We start from the raw sequence: 21855 nt of genomic DNA, 5'->3' as shown, positions 1-21855 counted from the left end.
GGATCTGGAGCCACCAATGTGCCTTGTAGGTCAGGGCCAGCAGCAGTGAGCTCAGAATCTCCAGCAGAATGGTACCTGGCCCAGCTGCGCATCTCCCACGGGGCAGTCGGTGAGGCGCAGGATTAGAGAGCACAGCCTGGACACGAAGCTGTCATGCTGGGTTGCCTGTCCTGGTCATCTACTATCTGTACTGTTAGCCTAAACAAATGCTAACGTCACAGCACACTCCGCATTGTGTTCTTCCTATTTTCTCTTCCGTGTCATGAGTGGCACAGGAGATGGCTGTAATGGGCTTAGGTGTGTTTTTATTTCTTGCTTGGTCTGGTGTTGTTGCTGTTTTCTCCTCTCAGTGTGACTGAGAATTAAATCCCTAAGAGAAGGCTGTTCACAAAGGTCCCCGAATAAAAGCAGAACTCCCACCAGCAATGTGTAAACCACGAGCAGCACAGAAAGGGGAGTAGAGCGCCCCCCAAGGTCAGACCCCTCAATGAAGGCTGAATGGAGGGTTCAGAGCCCACCTGCTAACAAGAGAACCGCGCAGTGACTTTGAACACAGAAGAAGCAGGTAAACAAAGGAAGGAAATGAATTCAGGGATGTGTGAGAAACTCAGGAAAGAAGCTGCCATTTTTGGGAGAAAAAAACCCCAAAATGTCAGAAATGAAAAGCCCAATTTGCCAAATTAAAACACAGCAGAGAGCATCAGACATTGCACCGAATCACTAGCTCAAGCAGAACAAGGAATATCGGGAGTGAAGACAAGGGGGAGGGATCACCACACTCAGACTTCAGTAAAGAAAAGACGCAAGCATGAGCACCCTGGAACCACTCCGGGACAGGAGCACACTCACATCTGAGGCTCCCTCGGCCGGAGGAGACAAGATAAAAGCTAACAGCTAAGCTAATCTTCGTCGTCAACCTGACTGGGTTTAGGACCACGTGGAAATCTATGTTTGGGTGTGCCTGTGTAGGTGCTTCCAGAAAGGGTTAGAGAGGAGGGACAGCCCAGTCTGAATGTGTGGGATCCCAAACTGAATAAACAGGAGGAGAATTCAAGCAGACCTTCCTGACTGGGGATGCACAGTGACCACAGTCTCCCATCCTGCCGCTGTCAGGAATAAGTACGGGGTCAGAAAGAAAGAGACACCATTGGAACTGAAGTGTCTGGCCAAGGCAAAACTTCAGTCTTGAAAAGTGACGTGCTGCTCATCAGAGCAGAAGACAAGTACCGGAACAGGAAGTGCACACAGCTTTTATTCTAATTCAGGTGACTGTCGCTCCTCCTTTGGTTGGGATCCAACCTCACAACCTTTTGCAAATGGCTGGCCTGGAAAGAATCAGTGCACGGGAAATGAAGGGCCTTGCCTGAACAGAGGTTCTACTGTGTGTGTGTCTCTGTGTGTGTCAGCGTGTGTGTACGTGTGTGGTAGTTAAAACATTCACATAAAAGTATTACAAAGTGGAAAAGGTCATATTTGACTCTTCACCACAAGCGTCACGGTATTTGGTGGAAAGACTCATATTTAATGTTTCTCACCTAACCATGATGGTCTGTGCACTCAGACTGGGGTCAAAGTTGCTTTTGTCGGGTGTTTGCCACAGCCACAGGAAACTGGTACTGAGGTGTGGGACCGATGAGGCTGACTGCATGGGCTCTTAGGTGTTTGGAACCAGTTTACAGGGAGAATGTGAAAGAGTTCAGAGCTGTGAGTTAGCAAAGTCCTAGAATCCTTTAAGCAGAGTTCAGGGGCCATTCTGGGAAGGCTAGACAAGAAAACCAATAGATACACAGTGGTGTCCCAGTTCATGAAATTCCTAAGACAAACGGGATTTGATAACAGGAACTGAGCTAGAGGCCATTCACACTACGCTCTGGTGTCAAAACTGGACTCATTCTGCCCTTGTCCTGAGCACTTGGGAGAGGCTGAATTGAAAAGCAAAGGACGAGATGAAGATGGCTCATCGGTTAAGAGTTAAGAACAATTGTTTTCTGTTTTGTTTTGTTTGTTGTTGCTGTTTGTTTTTTGTTTTTCGAGACAGCATTTCTCTGTAGCTTTGGAGCCTGTCCTGCAATTGCTATTCTTCCAGAGGACTTGGGTCTAATATCCAAAACCCACATCTGGTGGCTCACAACTCTCAGTAACTTGAGTTCCAGAAGATCCAAGCCCCTCTTCTGGCCTACCTCAGCGCCCACAGGTGTATACATATGTGCTCACACACACACTAAGCCTCTTAATGTATTAATTTGTTAGGTAGAGGAAATTTCAAGGGAAGATTAGATTCAGGCTTTGGCACTGTTATTTCCCACTGCTTTGAGAGAGAGCAAAAAGTGGACCAGAAAAATATGAACATGTGCAGTGTAGCCAAGATGAGAGCATTGGGGAAATTCAATGTCGCAGCCAAGGAAGATGGACAGCAATTTTAAGTGTTAAAATTTAATTCTCCATTAAAGAGAAACCTGGTCCTGTCCTTGGAACAATAGGAAAGTTGCTATGAGGGTAAGACTAGAGCCATGGACGGTTCCAACTTGTGCATTGATTTCAAATGCAAATCCATTTGAAAGCCGAGAGTCTGAACTGGGAATGCCATTAGAAGGGTTCACCAATTGAAAACAGCTGCAGGCAAACAAAGGCCACGGTAACCGTGACCCAAGAGGTCAGACCACATCTTGGGCTGACAGAAGAACTTGGCAGTGTCACCCACATGGTCTTGATTTTGCATAAATGAAAGACAGAAGAGTGAGAAGTCATCAGGGTTTGCACCAAGATGTCTGAAGGCCACGGACACTAGGCAATGTGTGACAGGTTTCAAGTTCCTGCAAAGAGGCTACTGTACAAAGCAGTCAAGGTGAAGTCTAAACTGCAGTGAGACCCCAGCATGTTGTAGATAGCAACATCATGGGACATCTCAGGAAAGTTACAAACCCAAGAAAGAGGCTGTGTGTGCTACAGGCAGAAGAGCCGGAAGGACATGACCCCTCAAGGGAGAGGCTGTGTGTGCTACAGGCAGAAGAGCAGGACCCCTCAAGGCTGTTGGAGCGCAGACTACTCCATCACAGCTCCAGTCACCACACACACACACACACACACACACACACAGCACAAGGTTGATCCTGGCTCTGCTGACTTTCAGTCTGGTTCTGGTTTGATCTTTGTATAGCCCTGCCTCTCTTTTGTACTAGGAAAGTCTAATCCGTATCACTGGGCTGGAATTCTTCCTGATTTTATGGGAGCTCAAAGTCAAGGGTTTGTCTTGAGTCTCAGAAGAGACTTTGAACTTCAGAAGAGTTTGAACTGTTGAAAGATTATAGGAACTTTTAGACATGAACTAAATGTATTTTACACTGTGAGATGAAGATGAGACTTTGGGATGCATGGGATCTAAAGCACATCAGCTGGGCATCAGGTTGATAAGGCACAGGACCGTGATAGCTCAGCTTCACTGTCAACTTGACTGGACTTAGAATCACCATGAAAACACATCTCTAGGTATGTATATGAGACTGTTTCCAGAAAGGTTTAAAGCAGGAGGAAAGACCTGTATGAATGTAGGTGGCATCATCCCACTGGCAGGGGTCCTGAAATGAATAAGGAGAAAGAAGCAGAATGCCAGTACCCATCTCTGTCTCCCGACTGAAGAAGATGCAGTGTAACCAGCTGCCTCGTGTTCCTGCTGCTCTGCCTTCTCTACTGTGATGGGCTACTATACTGTAAAACTACGAGCCCAAATAAGCTCCTCCTTTGCTTTAGCTGCTATGGTCAGGTATTCTGTCATAGAAATGGGGAAAGCAACACAGTCAGTAAATTATGGCAAAACTTTCCCCAACTTGGGGAAAGAAATGGACATTCAATGTGAGAAACATGCTCCTCACTACAAAGGTGTTTAGCTTAACAAGGACCATAGTTCCTGAAACTTCCTCTTCCCCTTCTTGCCAATTAGCCAATCACACCAGACTGTGTGGGAAGAGATGCAACCACTGCCTCTGCCAGGGATGAAAGGCAGGCTTGCTGGCCATGTTACCTAGTTTAGCTGGGATTCTAGAGCACCGTTTTCCAAAACGAAATCACCTTGTCCAATTACTTTCATGCCCATATGTTCATGTGTTCCTTTGTGCAACACTGTGATTCTCCCCCACCCCCCCCACTAATGCAAGGGGTACTTAGGACTCCAAATTGACATGCCCCAATAGGAGCCACTCCACCATACAGCACAGGTAAAAGACCAGAACTCCAGAAGAAATGACATTACAAGCAGCAAGAGAAAACCAGCAACTAAAGCAAACCCATCAGAATGACATGAAACTTCTCAGCAAAACCCCTAAGGAGCCCGGAATGATGGGAGCCCGGAATGATGGGAGCCTGGAATGATGGGAGCCCGGAATGATGGGAGCCCGGAATGATGCAGTTCCAGCCCTGGCAGCAAACAATTACCACCTGAGACAACTACATCCAGAAAAGTTATCTTTAAAATTAATGAAGAAATATATTTGATAAACCCAAGTCATTTATGATCACTAAGCCAGCACTGAGAAAGATAAAGAAACCCAACACACAGGCCATAAAATCAATCCCCAAATCAGCTTTTATTACGTTAATTGCGAATATGATGAGAAAGAAACAAAGAGAACAATTCTATCCACAGGATAGAGATGTGGGGCACAGTGGGGGACTTTGTCACTGTGGGGAGTGTGGCCCTGGCCTCTACTTCATCGCTCCTGCTTTCTGACAGCAAGGTTGCATTTTCCTGAAGCCCCTGCTATGAAGCCACAGGCCCGAAGCAACCACGGATGGAAATGCTTAAACTGAAATAAACACGGAGCACTTTTTTTTTAATTGTTTATTTTATTATGTACTTTTATTTTTTGAGATAGGGTCTCTCTATGTAGTTTTGGAATTCACTATGTAGACCAGGCTAGACTTGAACTCAAAAAGATCCAACTGGATTTGCCTCCATTGTAAGGGGTTTAAGGTGTGAGTCACCACACCTGACAACCTTTTCACTTTAAGAGGTAATTGTCTCAGGTGCCTCTTGACTGAATGGTATGATTTTAATTTTTAATCCATTTTGAAAAGTGCTCAGTTACCCTATCTTCAAGAATTGCTTCTTAGCTGGGCGGTGGTGGGCACATCTTTAATCCCAGCACTTGGGGGGCAGAGGCAGATAGATCCCTGTAAGTTCGAGGCCAACCTGGTCTCCAAGAGCTAGATTCAGGATAGCTAGGACTGTTACAGTGAGAAACCCTGCCTCAAAACAGCAAACAAACCAAAACCAAATTACTTCTACATCATTTTTCTCTCCATTTAAAAACCTCTGGTTATATATCCAGTTAGATCTTTCTTATTACACTGACATGTTACCTTTCCTTATTTTCTGAATTTACTATAATTTTGCCTTTTGTTGGCATGTGTCCATTTCTTGAATTCTGTCTGGTAATCATCCAGTAGATCTACTAGTTCTAAATTTCATTTTTAATATTTAATTCTTTCTCTAATCTGCTTGACCAAATTATGGTTTCTAATACTCAACAGAAAATGTCGTCTTCCTCCCCCACCTCTTCCTTTATGAGATAGAGTCTAATTATGTTGCCAGAGTGGGCTCAAGCTTCCCAACTCGAGCGGCCCCTGCCTCAGTTGCACGGGCGCCCCTTCCCGACTAGTGCTGGTGACTTTAGGGGCTGGTGTCTGTCAGAGCCATTGCTTACACAGAGCTAACTGTGGGAGAGTCACTGTGTCCTGTTCTGAGTCCCCGCTCCTAGATGTCACTGAGGTTTTCTGCTTTTCTTACTGAACTTCACAGAGCACGTAGCCTGAGGGCCTAGGCTTTCACTCTTTGTAGTCTTTAGGCTGATTTCCTGAGCTAAAGCCGGGCTGTCAGAGGTGCTGTCTCAACTGCCCCCTCTGAAGTCACTAATGTGTCCAGAAGGAAGGAACCAAAATATCAAGCCAAACTGTGGGCATTTAAATCTGTACACAGTCTGAATCCCTGATTATGTGCTGCCCCACTTAGCGCCTAGTCTTCTTCCAACCCCGCCCCTCCCTCCTCCTTCTTTCTTGTGTGACTTCTTCAGATTATCCGGTGAGGGAGAATTGTCTGTATTCTGTCATTCATGTTTTAAAGAAACGCTGATTGGCCAGGTAGGAAGTATAGGTGGGTCAACCAGACAGGAAGTAGAGGCGGGGCGATGAGAACAGGAGTATTCTGGGAAGAAGGAAGCTCTTCCTGCAGTCCAGCCCAGACCACCAAAGAAACAACATGTGACCTGCCCCACTGTGAAAGGTACTAAGCCATGTGGCTAGTACAGATAAGAACAATGGGTTACTATAAGCTACAAGAGCTAATAAGACTGAGCTAATGGGCCAATCAGTTTATAACCTAATGTAGACTCTGTGTGATTTTCTTTGGGGTTTGCCGGCGGTGGGGAACTGGGCAGGGCAGAAACCCCAATGAGCAGGCCCCTCATGTTACAATTATCTGTTAACTTTTTCTTATTTTCTCTGCATAGATATCAGCCTAAAGAGCACAGTCTACCATCCATCACTTCAGCTGAAAATCTACACACAGTCTTATAGCTTACTACGCTTATAATATGAAAATTTCCCCATATTCTATTCTTCAAAAAATCATATTAAATTACCATTCCTCAAAGGAGAGTATGCTTACCTGTTGTTCTAGGATCATAGCCTTTTCTCGCTCTACATTGAGAACCATTCTCTTTGTATATTCAAGTTGCTTCTCGAGAAGAATACAACGAGACTGGGCTGAGCTTAACTGGATGCTTATATCTATGAAAGACAAAATAATAAGCTAATTAGCTGATTACTACATAGATCAGGGATTTAGTTATACTGCAAACTCAATCCAAAGCTAAAAGTGACTTTGTGTATGTGTGTGATGTGTGTTGTGTGTGCTGCACACACACAAGCCACAGGAGGAGGATGCCAACTGTCTTCCTCTATTCCCCCTGCCTTATTTCCTTGCGTCAGGCCTCTCCCATGACTGAAAGCCATTGGTTCAGCTTGCCTGACTGATCAGCAAGCAACTAAGATGTGCCTCTCTTTCCTGCCTACCCCCAAAGCTAGAGTTCTAGGTACTCACAGCCATGCTCAGCCCTTTTAGATGGGTGCCTGAGATTCAAATCCTGGCCTCTTGTAAGCAAGTGCTCTTGCTCACTGACTTTAAACTTACTTTTGGTGAACACTCATTCACCAAATTCACAGGTCTGAGAGCAACCTGTGGGTTTCAATTTTCACTTTCTATCACGGAGATCTCCTGGGCACAGAACTCAGGTCATCAAGTTTGGCAGCATGGAGCCATTGCACTGGCTCTCTCCTCCACTCCTCTTTTTCTCTATATCAAAAAAAAAAAAAATGTGTGTGGGGGTAAAACAATCTCTCACTTAGTAGCCCTGACCAGCCTGGAAGTTACTATGCAGACCAGGCTAGCTATGAATACACAGAGATCCGCCTCTGCCTCCCAAATACTGAGAGTAAAGGTGTGTGCCGCCACACCTGCCTCCATCTTCTCCTCCACACTACTGACCACTGAGTTCATCCTAAAAGGTCAAGTACCCAGTTTTTTTAGCTGTGAGTCTGGCCTTTAATGGCTGAATAATCCCGCCAGCTCCAAGTAGCCAGTTTTGAGTCCGTTCACTTCCATCAGTTTATTTTATTCAGTCTCATGTTTTCTTCTCATTCTTCATGCTATTTGCAAGATGAAACACATACAGGGGCGTGATTATATGGGTGAATGTTTTTGAAGGAAAACAAAAAAGGTTTGAAGAAAGAATTAGACAAAGAAGTCCCAGTCAAAATTTCTTAAAATTCTCATCTAATACCCTTTTCCTAATTCCCACAGAAGTCTCTACCTATCTCCTCTAATTAATCCTGAATTCCTCAAATTGAATAAAATTATTTTCCATTCATTTTTACTATTTATATGTTGCTTAATTACTACCATTGCTTTATATTTCAAAAAATTTAAATTAACATTAACCAAAAATATAATAGTAGTATATATTATACTATTATAATATATAAACCCATAATAATAGTATTATGGGTTTAGATGGGATTTATTAATTACTCTAAAATATTCTAATTTCTAAACACAACTCACTTAAGTCTTTTATTTTAACTCAAATATGTATGCACTGGGGGCTGGGGATGCAGCTCAGCTGCTAGAGGACCTCAGCCGCCTGCACTGCACAGAGCAAGCCTGCGCTTGGGGTGGAAGCAGGAGGATCACCCTTGGCTACAGGAAGTTCAAGACCAGCATGAGAGATGTGTGAAACCAATGCCCCAAAAACGTATGTGTGAGCTGGAATAACAGATATAATGCAGCTGAGCTCAAAGTTACCTTAGTTTCCCACAAATATCAAAATGAATAAGACCACGGCCTCGAGCTCCCTGTGGCTGTAAAAGCAGAGATGTTTAAGGAGTCAGCGTGCCCTGGGCTTGCTGCTGTGGAACTGTACGCTCTGGCAACCAGCATGCTGACAACCGTCGTCATGTACCTTTTTTCTGTTTAATCAGTTCCTGGTGGGCCAGGTTCCGCTCATTTGTCTCGTTCTCCAAGGCCTTTTTATACTGCGCCGCCTCTCTGGACAGAGAGTTCAGGTTGTCCTCAGCCTGAGTCCGCTCCAGCTCGATTCGATGGATCTTTTCCTGGAGTGTTTTTAACGCTGAAACAAGTGCTGTTGAAAAGAAATCTGCTTAAGGCTTTAAGTGAAAGTTTTTGAAAACTTAGTTATCACAGCAACTTTGGTAATAATAAAAAATAAACAGTGTATGTTTGTTAGTAGCCAGAAAACATATACAAGTCGGTGTATTAAACCAGCAAAATTAAAATGACTCGAAAAAGGTATACATCTCCTATGACGTAGCTTGTAAAAACAATAATATATTGGATTAGTGATTTCTAGGACAGAACCACAAATAATTCATTATTCAAATGAGAGGCCTTCCACTAATTAACATGGTAATTGAGGTTTAAAGTTGTGCTCAGTTCTTGACGTGGCCAGTTTTAGTGAAATCACAGCCATTTTTCGTTCTTTGGCCGAGAGCAATATTAAAGTGTGTGAGGTGGGACAGTTTTTCCGTGAAACAAACAAGTAGGCTGGACTAAAAGACGCAGGGAGCACACGTTTGCTCCTGGGATTTTGACTTAGTGACACTGGTATCTTCATGAAGCAGATAAATATAGAGTTCAGCATTTCCCAAACGTCATTTTACATTTTTTATCCCTTTCTGGTTTCAAATGATAAAAGTAGAGCTGAGTGGAATATAAATCAGTGAACATTGACAGCATAGTAAAATGCTTGCTGAGACTTTCGTTGGCTCTTTGTCGGGCACCAGGGGCACCAGCAGCTGGTGCACTGATTTGGATGTCAACCTGACACAAGCATCACCTGGGAAGAGGACCCTCAACTGAGAAGATGCCTCCACCAGACCAGCCTGTGGGAAAGCCTGGGGTGCACTGTCTTGATTAACCATTGATGTGGGAGGGCTCAGCTCACTGTGGGCAGTGCCATCCCTGGGCTGGCGTGAGAAAAGGGCAAGTGGGCAGCATGCCCCCAGGGTCAGCCTTCCCTCAGGGATGGATGGAGTGTGACCCGAGAGTTGTGAGTGGAAGGAACACTGCCCTCACCAGGCTGCTTGATCACACCAATAGAAACCCCACCTAACACAGCAACTATTAGTACAGATATTTTGAGGATTAACAAACAGATCTTATAAAGTAATTTGTAAAGCATAAAATATTTCTGGAGTCATAAATATTTCCTAATTCAATTTTAAGGTTCTCTTAAGTTTATGTTTAAAAAGTTGTAACAGTCATATTTGATAGTTACTTAGATATAATGACTTCCAAAGGGATTTGCAATGATAACCTTGGATATGTGAATTCTGCCTGATGCTTGAATACAATACAACTCCATTTCACTCACTAGCATTGTTATTATCTAAGTTAGAAGGATTCCAAATCTGAATTTCTACTCTATCTTTTATTAATTTATTTATATAATCTTTTTCTTTGTAGCCCTGGCTGTCCAGGAAGTCACTCTGTAGACCAGGCTGTCCTTGAACTCTGAGATCTGCCTGCCTCTGCATCTGGAATTCTGGGATTAAAGGCATGCATGATCATAAGTCTCTTTTAAAATTGTATGTGTGCATATATGTGTGTGGGTACACATGTGCCATGGCAAACACAGTCAATCCTCTCCTACCATGTGGTTGCTGGGAATGCATTTTTTTAATCGTTTTTATTGATTTATAATTTTTTTCCCACTCCCCTTCACCTACCCCTACCCCTCATGCTCCCAATTTACTCAGGAAATCATGTCTTTTTCTCCTTCCTAAGTATGTCCCTCTTAGGGTCCTCTTTGTTGTCTAGGTTCTCTGGGGTTGTGGACTGTAGGTGGGTTATCCTTTGCTTTATTTCTGATATCTGCTTTGTCTTTCTGGGTCTGGGTCACCTCACTCGGTATGTTTTTTTCTAGTTCTATTTGCTTGCAAATTTGAAGATGTCATTATTTTTTTTTACTGCTGAGTAGTGCTCCATTGTGTAAATGTACCACATTTTTCTTATCCATTCTTTGGTTAAGGGGCATCTAGGTTATTTCCAGGTTCTGGCTATTATGAATAATGCTGCTGTGAACATAGTTGAGCACATGTCTTTGTGGCATGATCGAACAAACTTTGGGCATATACACAAAAGTAATATTGCTTAGTCTTGAGGAAGGTTGTTTCCTAATTTTCTGAGAAATCGCCACACTGACATCCAAAGGGGTTGTACCAGTTGCATTCCCACCAGCAATGCAGAAGTGTTCCCTTTTCCCCACAACCTCTTCAGCATAAGTTGTCATCAGTGTTTTTGATCTTGGGCATTCTTACAGGTGTAAGATAGAATCTCAGAGTTGTTTTGATTTGCACTTCTCTGATGACTAAGGATGTTGAACATTTCCTTAAGTGCCTTTCAGCCATTTTAGATTTCTCTGTTGAGAGTTCTCTATTTAGGTCTGTACTCCGTTTTTTTTTTTTTTAATTGGATTATGTGTTCTTTTAGTGTCCAATTTCTTGAGTTCTTTATATATTTTGGAGATCAGTCCTCTGTCTGATGTGGGGTTAGTGAAGATCTTTTCCCATTCTGTAGGCTGTCGTTTTGTCTTATTGACCGCGTCCTTTGCTTTACAGAAGCTTTTCAGTTTCAGGAGGTCTCATTAATTAATTGTTTCTCTCAGTGTCTGTGCTGCTGGGGTTCTATTTAGGAAGTGGTTCCCTGTACCAATGTATTCAAGTGTATTTCCCACTTTCTCTTCTATAAGGTTCAGTGTGGCTGGCTTTATGTTGAGGTCTTTGATCCATTTGGACTTGAGTTTTGTGCATGGTGATAGATATGGGTCTATTTTCATTCTTCTACATGTTGATAACCGGTTATGCCAGTTTAATATGCTTTCTTTTTTCCATTTGATATTTTTTGCTTCTTTGTCAAAGATCAGGAGTTCGATTGATATTCGGGTCTTCTATTCAGTTCCATTGGTCCTCCTGTCTGTTTTTATGCCAATACCAGGCTGTTTTCAGTACTGTAGCTCTGTAGTAGAGTTTGAAGTCAGGGATTGTGATGCCTCCAGAAGTTCTTTTATTGTACAGGATTGTTTTGGCTATACTGGGTTTTTTGCTTTTCCACATGAAGTTGAGTACCATTCTTTCGAGGTCTGTGAAGAATTTTGCTGGGACTTTGATGTATTGCATTGAATCTGTAGATTGCTTTTGTTAAGATGGCCATTTTTACTATGTTAATGCTATCTATTCAAAAGCATGGGAGATCTTTCCAATTCTGATGTCTTCTGCAATTTCTTTCTTCAAAGATTTAAAGTTCTTGCCATACAGCTCTTCCACTTGTTTAGTTAGAGTTAGCCCAAGATATTTTATGTTATTTGTGGCTATTGTAAAGGGTGATGTTTCTCTGATTTCTTTCTTAGCCCATTTATCATCTGTGTACAGGAGGGCTAGTGCTTTTTTTGAGTTAATTTGTATCCCGCTACATTACTGAAAGTGTTCATCAGGTATAGGAGTTCCCTGGTAGAATTTTGGAGGTCACCTATATTTGCTATCTATCATATCTTCAGCAAATAGTGAAAATATGACTTCTTTTCCAATTTGTATTCCCTTGATCTCCTTTTGTTGTCGTACTACTCAAGCCAGAACCTTAAGTATTATATTGAGTAGATATGGAAAGAATGGACATCCTTGTCTTGTTCCTAATTTCGGTGGAATCACTTTGAGTTTCTCTCCATTTAGTTTGAATGTTGGCTTGCTGTATATTGCCTTTATTATGTTTAGGTATGTTCCTTGTATCCCTGCTATCGCCAAGACCTTTTTCATGAAGGGGTGTTGAATTTTGTTGAAGGCTTTTTAGCATCTAATGAGATGATCATGTGTTTTGTTTTGTTTTCAGTTTGTTTATAGGGTGGATTACATTGATAGATTTTCATTATGTTGAACCAATCCTGCATCTCTGGGATGAAGCCTCCTTTGGTCATGATGGATGATTTTTCTGATGTGTCCTTGGATTTGGTTTGCCAGTATTTTACTGAGTATTTTTGCATCAATGTTCATGAGTGAAATTGGTCTGTAATTCTCTTTCTTAATTGTGTCTTTATGTGATTTAGGTATCAGGGTAACTATAATCTCATAAAGAGTTTGACAATGTTCCTTCTGTTTCTATTTTGTGGAACAATTTGAGGAATATCAGTTAAGTTCTTCTTTGAAATTCTGGTAGAATTCTGTGCTGAAAGCATCTGGTCCTGGGCTTTTTTTTTGTTTGGGAGGCTATTGATGACTGCTTCTATTTCCTTAGTGGTTATAGGTCTAATTCATTTGCTTATCTGGTCTTGATTTAATTTTGGTACATGGTACTTATCCAGAAAAATCACCCATTTTCTTTGAGTTTTCCAATATTGGGGAATACAGGCTTTTGAAGTATCACCTAATGATTCTCTGCTGTGAAGACCAGGCTGGCCTCTACATCTTAAATGCTGAGATTAAAGGTGTGTGCCGCCACCCAGGCTGACAGTTTATTGCTAAGAGTAGTTTTCTGTTTTCTAAGATATTTTTTATAATAAATGTGTAATATTTACTAGCTTGTTATATTAATCTTTAGCTTATGACAGAAGAAGCAATATTTTAAGGAATGTCAAGTGACCTATGTAAGCTCACAGAACAGCAGCAGACACGTGGTTAATGGGTCTGTGAATATTCAATGCATAATCATCCGCTCTTCTCAGTAACAACAGCAAGCTCTGGTTCATGACATGGCCTGCTCCAGATTTTCTATAAAGTTTCATATTAATATTACCTTGGTTGTTTGGACTATTAATCATTTTAGGAGTGGTGACTTCTAAATTCACAGGGTGGCCAATCTGAGATGTTTCATTCTTGATGAACGATGGGGGATACATTTTTTCTGGAGGGTTAAGGTAGCTCCCAATTACACTGTGTGATAATTCAGAATCCATTGTCTGTGGAAAACGAGAGAGACACAGTATAGTGTTATTTTTTCCATCTGAAGGACAGATACATTACATAAAAATGATGCAACACGATTATACACTACAAAGTTTTATCTTTACAAACTTAATTATCAAAATTTCAACTAGATTAAACTCAGCAATAACAGAATGAAAAACGGCTATTGTGGTAGTTTGAATGTAACTGGCCCCCATAAGCTTATAGGGAGTGGCAGTATTAGGAGTTGTGGCCTTGCTGGTGTGGTCATGTTGGAGGAAGTGTGTCACTGTGGGGGCGGTCTTTGAGGTCTCCTATGATCAAGCTATGCCTAGTTCAATTCACTTCCTACTGCCCACAGATCAAAACGTAGGAAGGAATCTCGGCTCCTTCTCCAGCATGTCTGCCTGTGCACTGCCATGTCCTCTCATGATAACAGGACTGAACCTCTGCACTATAAGCCACCCAATTAGATGTTTTCCTTTATAAGAGTTGCTGTTGCCATGGTATTTCTTCTCAGCAACAGAAACCCTAAGACAGTCTTGCTCATAGACCACTCTGGTCATGAACTTATGAGCCTCCCTCCTTGGCCTCCGGAGAGCAGGGATTGCAGGTATGCATCACAATGAATCTTGGAATTTCTATCTCATTTTTTTATTTTCTGCATTAGAGCCAGGGCCTTGCGCATGCCTCACAGGTAAAGAAAAATCTACAGCAGACTCAACACAGTCAGTGACTTTTGTCTCTTGTAACCCACTAAAACAAGATTAAAGCCATTTTCAAAGAAAAATAAAGGCATGCAAAGAACTCAGGTGAGTAACTACCACTCTCTGGAAAAGAGCAGGCAGGCGAGTAAACGGCAAAGAAAAGACTCCTGGCCCAGATAAGCAGAATGACTTAACTTCGGCCCTCAGAAGCCCAAAGGCATGGGAAGCAGCCACACCTCTTTAGGCAGCAGAAGCCTGGAGGCTAGGGAAGCAGTGAGACTCAGAAGTGATTACCTGCTGCCCCCACTCACTCCCCAGCCCCATCTCCTTCATCCTTCATCCAGGGAAGATGGCAAGTTTCTTTTCCTTTGTTTTTTTTTTTTTCTCCCTCCTACCTCCTTTCATTTAAAAAGGAAATCAGAGTATCTCTAAGAAAAGAGACACTAGGGTATCAGGTGGAGCAGCTGTGCAGAAACTGACCTAAAGGAGGATCCAGTGACTGCACCCAGAGGTTTTCATTCGGTGAGCAATCAGATCCCCAAGAAGAGGGTAAAGAGCAGGTCGCTGAGGTCCCCACTGGCCACTGAAGAACCAGTACCGGCTGCACTCACATTCATTACAGCAAGCTTTTTAAAGTTCAGAGTGGTAGATTTTGGAGACAAAAAGCATCGCGCTCAGAACACTAAACAACGAAAACGCAGAGGTGAAGGAAGATCAAAACACATTCATCCGATGTGGGGGTAGGGCAGGAAAATGGTACCTGAAGGAATCAAACTGAGAACAAGAGATCCTTTAATATCTGTGAAGAATATTCTCTGTTCACACAGCATGAGGGCTGCTAGTCTCACTGATGAGCTAAACTAACAGTCAAAATAAAAGAGTGGGGAGCACGGGGATGAGTCAACGGTATACCCAGTCAAATTGGCCTGCTTACGTCAAACTAATACTAGACCAGAGATCTGTCTGTCTCTGCCTTCTGAGCGCTGGGATTGGAGGTGCATGCCACCACTACCCGGCTGAAGTCTATAAAATCATTAAAAGAAAAAAAATGTACAAAGAGCAAAGAGCATCAAGAAGTAAAAATTACTAAATAAAAAAGCAGTATCAAATATAACTCTTTTCTATCAAATACTATGAAACTTACATTCAAGACAGGGAATAAAATCTTTATCTCCCCTTTATGCAGATATTTTAATCCCCACCCCCTATTGCTCCTTTCTAGGACTGTGATGGCCAGGAACAGTGACCCCTTTCTCCTTGGGGCAGCGAGCCCTTTTCCTTTCCTTCGTTTTCTGTGCTCCAGTTCTTTTCAGACTACACAGTAGAATAAGACTGTGAGGTTGAACCCCAATCAATGGGAAAAGTATTGCCACCACCTCACTAAAAACTAAATGCACTTCCTGCCTCAGTCTGTGCCGGCTCTTTCGGAGCACCCTCTCCATCAGAAGTAAAGTCTGCCTGTCCAGACACTCAGCTGGAATGGTCTCTTTCTCTGTGATCCTGAGCTCATTTCTAGCAGGTGTGCAGCAACTGAGACAGCCATGCCCAAGGTCAGGCAGCTGCTAGACGGCAGAGAGAGAGTGTGGGCGGCCTAGAGCGGAGGAGCTGCTCTGTGGCAGAGGGCTGGCTGCTTCTGCAGGGGATCCAGGTTCACTTGAGCACCCACCTGACTCGGCCAGGAACCACCCACAGCTCTAGGAGCTGACGCCCTCTTCTGACATACATGCCAGCAAAATACCTATACAAACACAATAAAAATATAAATTTTTAAAAAGTGTTGGTTTATGCTGACAAACACTATGTCGACATTTTGTCGATGTATGTCTGCTGTTTAGGTGGTTCAGCACTTAAGAATGGTCTGAGTAGAATAAACATTTGAAAGTCATTGATGTATAAATGAGTTCGTTTAGAGCCCAGACATCTCTAAGTGTATCCTTCAGTTACTTGATAAAGGATGCCTTCTAGACCTGACCAGGTCCATAGAAACAGAAATATTTACCTTTAATTAACTCCTCAATCGAGTCTTACGCAGAATAAAGTTGAAGATCACCAAAGAGGAATTGACAAAGAAATGCCTCCCACAACCTGGGGTTTATTGGAAGTGTCTGAACTGAGCAGGAACAATTGCTGAAAGAGATGATCAGGGCCTAAGCAAGAGTCTGACGGACAAAATATAGCTTCTGTTCTATTATAAAACACAAGTGTGCACCACAAGAAACAAATATTCCAAACACAAAATAGCTAAAAGAGCATAAAGACTAAAGATTCGAAGAAAAGTAAAGGAAAAAGAAACCACCAGAAGTTGGCACAGGGTGGGTGAGATGGCGCACTGGGTGAAAGCTCCAGCTAAAGGACCTGAGTTCGCTCCCCAGAATCCACAAGGGTGGAAGGAGAAAGCCGACACTATAAAGCTACCCTCTGACCTCCACTTGCATCGTGTGGCATGAGTAACCCCCATCCCACACACAACAGTAATAAATATTTATTTTTCAAAAATAAAAAATAAATGATACAAAGGAAGCTTGGAAACCAGATGGTAGATTTTTTATATAAACACTGATGCTCCGGGGCCGGGGAGATGAGTCAGCAGTAACTGCTTGATACGCAAGCAGGAGAATCCGAGTCTGAGTAGGCAGGACCCACAAAAAGCTGACTGCTTAGTGCCTGTGACCCCAGCACTCCAGCAGGACAGGGGTGGAAATAGGGGAGTCTCTGCAAGTGGCAGGCCAGCTAGTTCAGCGTAGGTAGCCCACAAAGAGACCCTGTCTCAAGGTAAAAGGCAAGGTGTGACAGCCAGAAGCCCTCTGACCTCCACAAACAAGCTGTGGCATGTGGCCACACACACACACACACACACACACACACACACGAATGCACATACACATGCACACATAAACACACATATGTGATTAAAAGGGAAAGAGTTAAGATTCTAACACAGCTCTGGAACTTGAGTTCATACTGTCAGCAAGGCCAAAAACAAAACCACAAAATAAATTTCAAAATCTTTTAGACAGGAATTTAACTTAAAACAGTCCCAAAGGGTAAGGGTGTAGCTCAGTCATAGAGTACATTCTTAGCATGTGGGGGTCCTTGGTTTGACCTCTAGTATCTCCCCCAAAGAAGGTATCAGTCAGTGCCATGAGTAACTGAGAAAGGCAATTACAGGCCCTTTCTGAAGTGATTTGTCTTTAATCTGAGCCAATTATAAACTGTCTCCACACTTAGAAATTCTTAGAACTGCCAAAATACCAAAGTGCAAGCTAGTCTGAATGCTCAGAATCATTTTTCTCAAGTGTGGGCATATTTTGGGGTTCTCATTTTTTACAAAAATTTTGATTTGTTTATTAGGTACAAAACAGACTTTTTAAAGCACAAAAATTCTTTTTCCTTCTCATCACATTTAGTCATTTTTAAAAAGTATGTGTGTGTGTGTGTGTGTGCTGAAGAGGCAAGAAGAGGTATCGGGTCCCTTGGAGCTGGAGTTACAGGATTAAAGGAGGCTGCAGGCCAGCTGATGCTGGGAACTGAACCCAGACCCCTGGAAGAGTATCTTGGCTGCTGAGCCGTCACCCCAGCCCCACATTAGCCATTCTTATAAAAGTCCCTTCTATTAAAAATAACAAACAAAACAACAAAACCAGAGTAAGATTAAGTGGCTCACACTAGCACTCTCTGGGATTTCAGGACAGATGGCAAAATCCTGCACAGGCCCTGGTAATGGTCCAGACACAACAGGATGAAGAGTCAGCTTTGTTCTTGCCAAGGGTCATGATTTACAGTCCCAGTATGACAAACTGTATTCTTCCTTGAACTCAAAGCCACCAACTTAATAGTCTCATTATATTCAGAGTATCCTGGCTCTTAAATAAAACAAAACAAAACTAACCCCTTCCTTCTCAATGACACATTTTTTTTAAAAGTACAGTCCAGTTCAAACAGATTTGCCACTTTTTCCAGTGAGTGTAGAAACACTGAACAAATTACATACCACATTTGTTCTGGAAGCTTGTAAAACCACAAATTCCAGTGTATAACAAGCACACCACCCAATAGTTATTACCAGAGGACTAAGAGTCCATCAGCGAAAACAAGCACAGCTGAGAACTGATTGCTGTAGGGAGCTTCTGAGGTCAGATGTGTGACCTTCCAAATAAACCCAGTAGACACAACCAGGCTGTCCCCCGGCTGCAGCAGACAGAGGCCCTCAGACTCTCACATCGCCACCCCGTGTACAGCCATTCCTATCTCTGGGACTGATTTCTGCCCAGAGCACTGCCTCACTCAGGAAGGCTGCAGCCGACCCAGGAGAAAACATGTAAGTACAGGGATTTGATGTTGCTGTTGCTTTGAGACAGGGTTTCTCTGTGTGGACCAGGCTGGCCTTGAATTCAGAGATCCGCCTGCCTCTGCCTCCACAGTGCTGGGATTAAAGTCATGTGTGGCTAATACAGGGAATTTTCTAAGACATAGAACGTCAAGTAACATTTCCCACAGCCTTATCTGCAGCTAAAGTTTTCTTTCCCATAGACACACAGGAACATGTGCTCGTCACTGCCACTGCTTCTTCTAGTCACGTTACAGTGCTGTCTCCATGTGGGTCTGAGGAAATTCTACTTTTAAAACTAAGTTTTATTATTTTTATTTTATGCATATGGGTGTTTTGCCTACATGTATGTCTGTGCATCACAAGTATGCCTGGTGTCCACGGGGGCCAGAAGAGGGAATTATAGCTCTAGAACTGTGTAGCAGGTCTTTCTTGTTGGACTTTCTTTGGACCATGAGCCTCCGAATAATGACACAGAGACTCATTATTATGAAAGTGTGGTCTTTAGTTTAGGTTTGTTCCCAACTAGCTCTTAAATTCACCTGTTTCTATGTTCTGCACATCTAGATTCTAACCTTGAGTTCCTCTCTCTTCCTGGAAGTCCCACCTATTTCCTCCTGCCTGGCTATTGGCCATTCAGCTCTTTATTAAACCAATCAGGTGCCTTAAGCAGCACCGCAAGACAGCAACACATCTTTACATAGTTTGCTCAAATATTCCACAACAGGACTGGAGCTACATATGGTTTTGGGCCACTGTGTGGGTGCTGGAAATCAAACCTAGGGCTTCCGGAAAAACAGCAGTGCTCTTAACTGCTGAGCCATCTCTCCAGCGTCAGAGCCCATTTTTAATGTCAATCTACTGAGTAACTGTTAGGATAAAATCTTTTAGTATAATTTATATATAATACTTATTGAAAATATCTTTTTAAGTGCCCATAATCAAAGGAGGGGTTTGTAGGGATAATTAATATTAAGGATCTTTGAAAGAGCCATGTGGAAACCTACTATTTTATAAACTTCCTAAACACACACACACACACACACACACACTAGCTTGTTGAGGCAGTCCACACAGGGGATTATGTCATCCCAGAAGGCCAGTGTCAGGTGTGGGACACCCTCCCCTAACATTGGTCAGAGGGGTCCCAGAGATCTCCAAAATAATCCAGGCTCTTGTCACTGCTCTTGGCTGCGCACTACTTTCTGACTGGATTTAAGGTCCACTCCACTGGAGGGAATGCATGCTTGGTACTGGTTGCGGGGTTCACATGATGGAGGAGGGTTATCTGTCTATTGTGTTATTTTCATTGGTCAATAAAGAGACTGCCTTGGCCCCTTGATAGGACAGAAAATTAGGTAGGCGGAGTAAACAGAACAAAATGCTGGGAAGAGGGCTATGAGCCAGAAGCCATGGAGCCAGCCACCAGGTCAGACATACTGAATCTTTCCCGGTAAGCCACACCTCATGGTGTGATACAGATTATTAGAAATGGGTTAATATCAAGATATGAGAGTTAGTCAGTAACTAACTCTCTAGAGATAATGGGCCAGGCAGTGCTTAAATGAATACAATTTGTATGTTGTTATTTCTGGGACTAAGCTAGCCGTGCGGGAGCCGGGTGAGGCGAAAAGCAGGCCTGCCCACAGCTCCTTTCTACAGATGGCGCCCAAACGTGGATAACTGAATCCACCGAAAGCTTGAGAAAGCTTGGGAAAGAATAGACTAAAGCATGTTTTGTTGGTAGCAACAATTTCTCAGGTCTGCTCTGCTTGCTAGTAGCAAGCAAATGCTCTCATCTAAGAGAGGCTTCCTGACTCAGCTTTAGCTGCAAAACCCTACAGTTCATTGAGAGGTCCTGCCACAAAACACTTAAACGCTGTTGGTGAAGGGCTGAACACATGCTTTTTGGTTTTAGCCGTAGCAGGAAGAAAGCTGTGCTGTTTTAAAATGCTGGCTTTCTGGGCTGTCCTGCCAAGGCAGACTCTGACTCTTTCAGGCAGGCAGCCTGAAGCACTTGAGTGTGGTCTGTGAGCAGAAGTTGCAGCATGCTTGCTGACAAGGACCTTGAAACGCCATAGAGTTGTGGCAGTGAACACAGCTCTGGCTGGTACCTCTACCATGAGTCTGGAAAGCTAAGAAATGGACTGGGTCTAGCCATCAAAGCCACGGTTTTAGACTCATGTGGTCAGAAAAAGAGATATACAGTAAAAAGAGAGTCAAAGACGAAGAAAACCTCTAAATGGTTTATAGTGTGTTACAAATAAATGCAGGATAAAAGTTAAAGTTCTTAAAGTAAAAAGAGAGTAGTTATGTGTGGTGGTACACACCTTTAATCCCAATGCCCGGAAGGTAGAGGCATATTGACCTCTGTGACTTCAAGGGGTAGAGGTAGATTGACCTCTGTGACTTCAAGGTGTGGTAGCACACACCTTTAATCCCAATGCCTGGGAGGCAGATACAGAAGGATCTCTGAGTTCAAGGTGTGGTAGCACACGCCTTTAATCCCAGCACTGGGGAGCAGAGACGGACAGATCTCTGTGAGTTCAAGGACAGCCTGGTCTACAGAGTTATTCCAGGACAAAGATATACAGAGAACCTGTGTCAAAAAGTAAAAGTAAAAATAAAAGAAATAGAGGTTAAAAATAAAGCTGCATAAAAATGGAAAATACACAGAAAATCTTGATACTGTATGCTATTATGCTCTCTTTGAATTGTTTGAATGCTGAGGAAGGAGCAACAGCTGCTAAAAGATATTTGTTTATAAATGCTGCTGAACTAATCCAAGATAGATATGTTGAAAATACCTTGACTTCTGAATTTGGATCTAAGGATATGATACTTTGGAAAGGAGGTTCCTCTTTTGTTTTCACAGAGGATGAGACCCTGTGGATTGCTTCTATCCCAATATGGTATGATAGACCACGCCCTCCTGAAAGGTTTCTGTGAACACCCTCAAAAAATTTCTTCACTCAACTGCCGACTGAGATGAACCTGGCAGACAGGTTATACCACGAAAGACCTGATTAACTGCGCCCCTATACAGCAGGAAGAAGTTTGGAGAGAAATAACTACGTCCATATTCCCAAATATTGTTTATAAATGTTCTTTTACATTTAAAGGGGGATATGATATAGATATGAATAATTTGCATTGGTATGGATTTTAAGGTCAATTTTGTTATATGTGTATATATTTCTGATTTTGATTGTGTAGTTCATATAAAAATGCAATGTATAATTAAAAATATAGGTTGTTAATGGATAATCATCGATAATAGTCAAGCTTATAGTAATGTTAGTCTGGTTTTCTAGAAGTGCA

At 42.7% G+C, this 21855-nt stretch overlaps 1 protein-coding gene across 5 annotated transcripts in view; it reads right to left on the bottom strand.

The window, feature by feature from the left end:
* Cep57l1 (centrosomal protein 57 like 1) overlaps positions 1-21855 on the bottom strand; it is a 59881-nt gene that overhangs the window by 13993 nt on the left and 24033 nt on the right. For 3 of the 5 annotated variants that reach the window (XM_048425285.3, XM_048425281.3, XM_048425286.3), the window contains 3 exons: positions 13352-13514; positions 8511-8690; positions 6659-6780 (listed from right to left, as the gene is read on the bottom strand). In XM_048425285.3, the coding sequence (XP_048281242.3) occupies positions 6659-6780; positions 8511-8690; positions 13352-13511 (462 nt within the window). In that variant the 5' untranslated portion in view covers positions 13512-13514. Of the gene's footprint in view, positions 1-6658; positions 6781-8510; positions 8691-13351; positions 13515-14687; positions 14890-15873; positions 15946-21855 lie in introns of all 5 variants that reach the window. The other 2 variants (XM_048425280.3, XM_048425284.3) reach the window with 2 other exon arrangements.

Source organism: Myodes glareolus, chromosome 1, assembly GCF_982192425.1.
Source record: "Myodes glareolus chromosome 1, mMyoGla1.1, whole genome shotgun sequence".
NCBI classification, from domain to species: Eukaryota; Metazoa; Chordata; class Mammalia; order Rodentia; family Cricetidae; genus Myodes; species Myodes glareolus.
The sequence above is the reverse complement of the archived record's forward strand: the minus strand, read 5'-3'. Positions and strand labels throughout refer to the sequence as shown.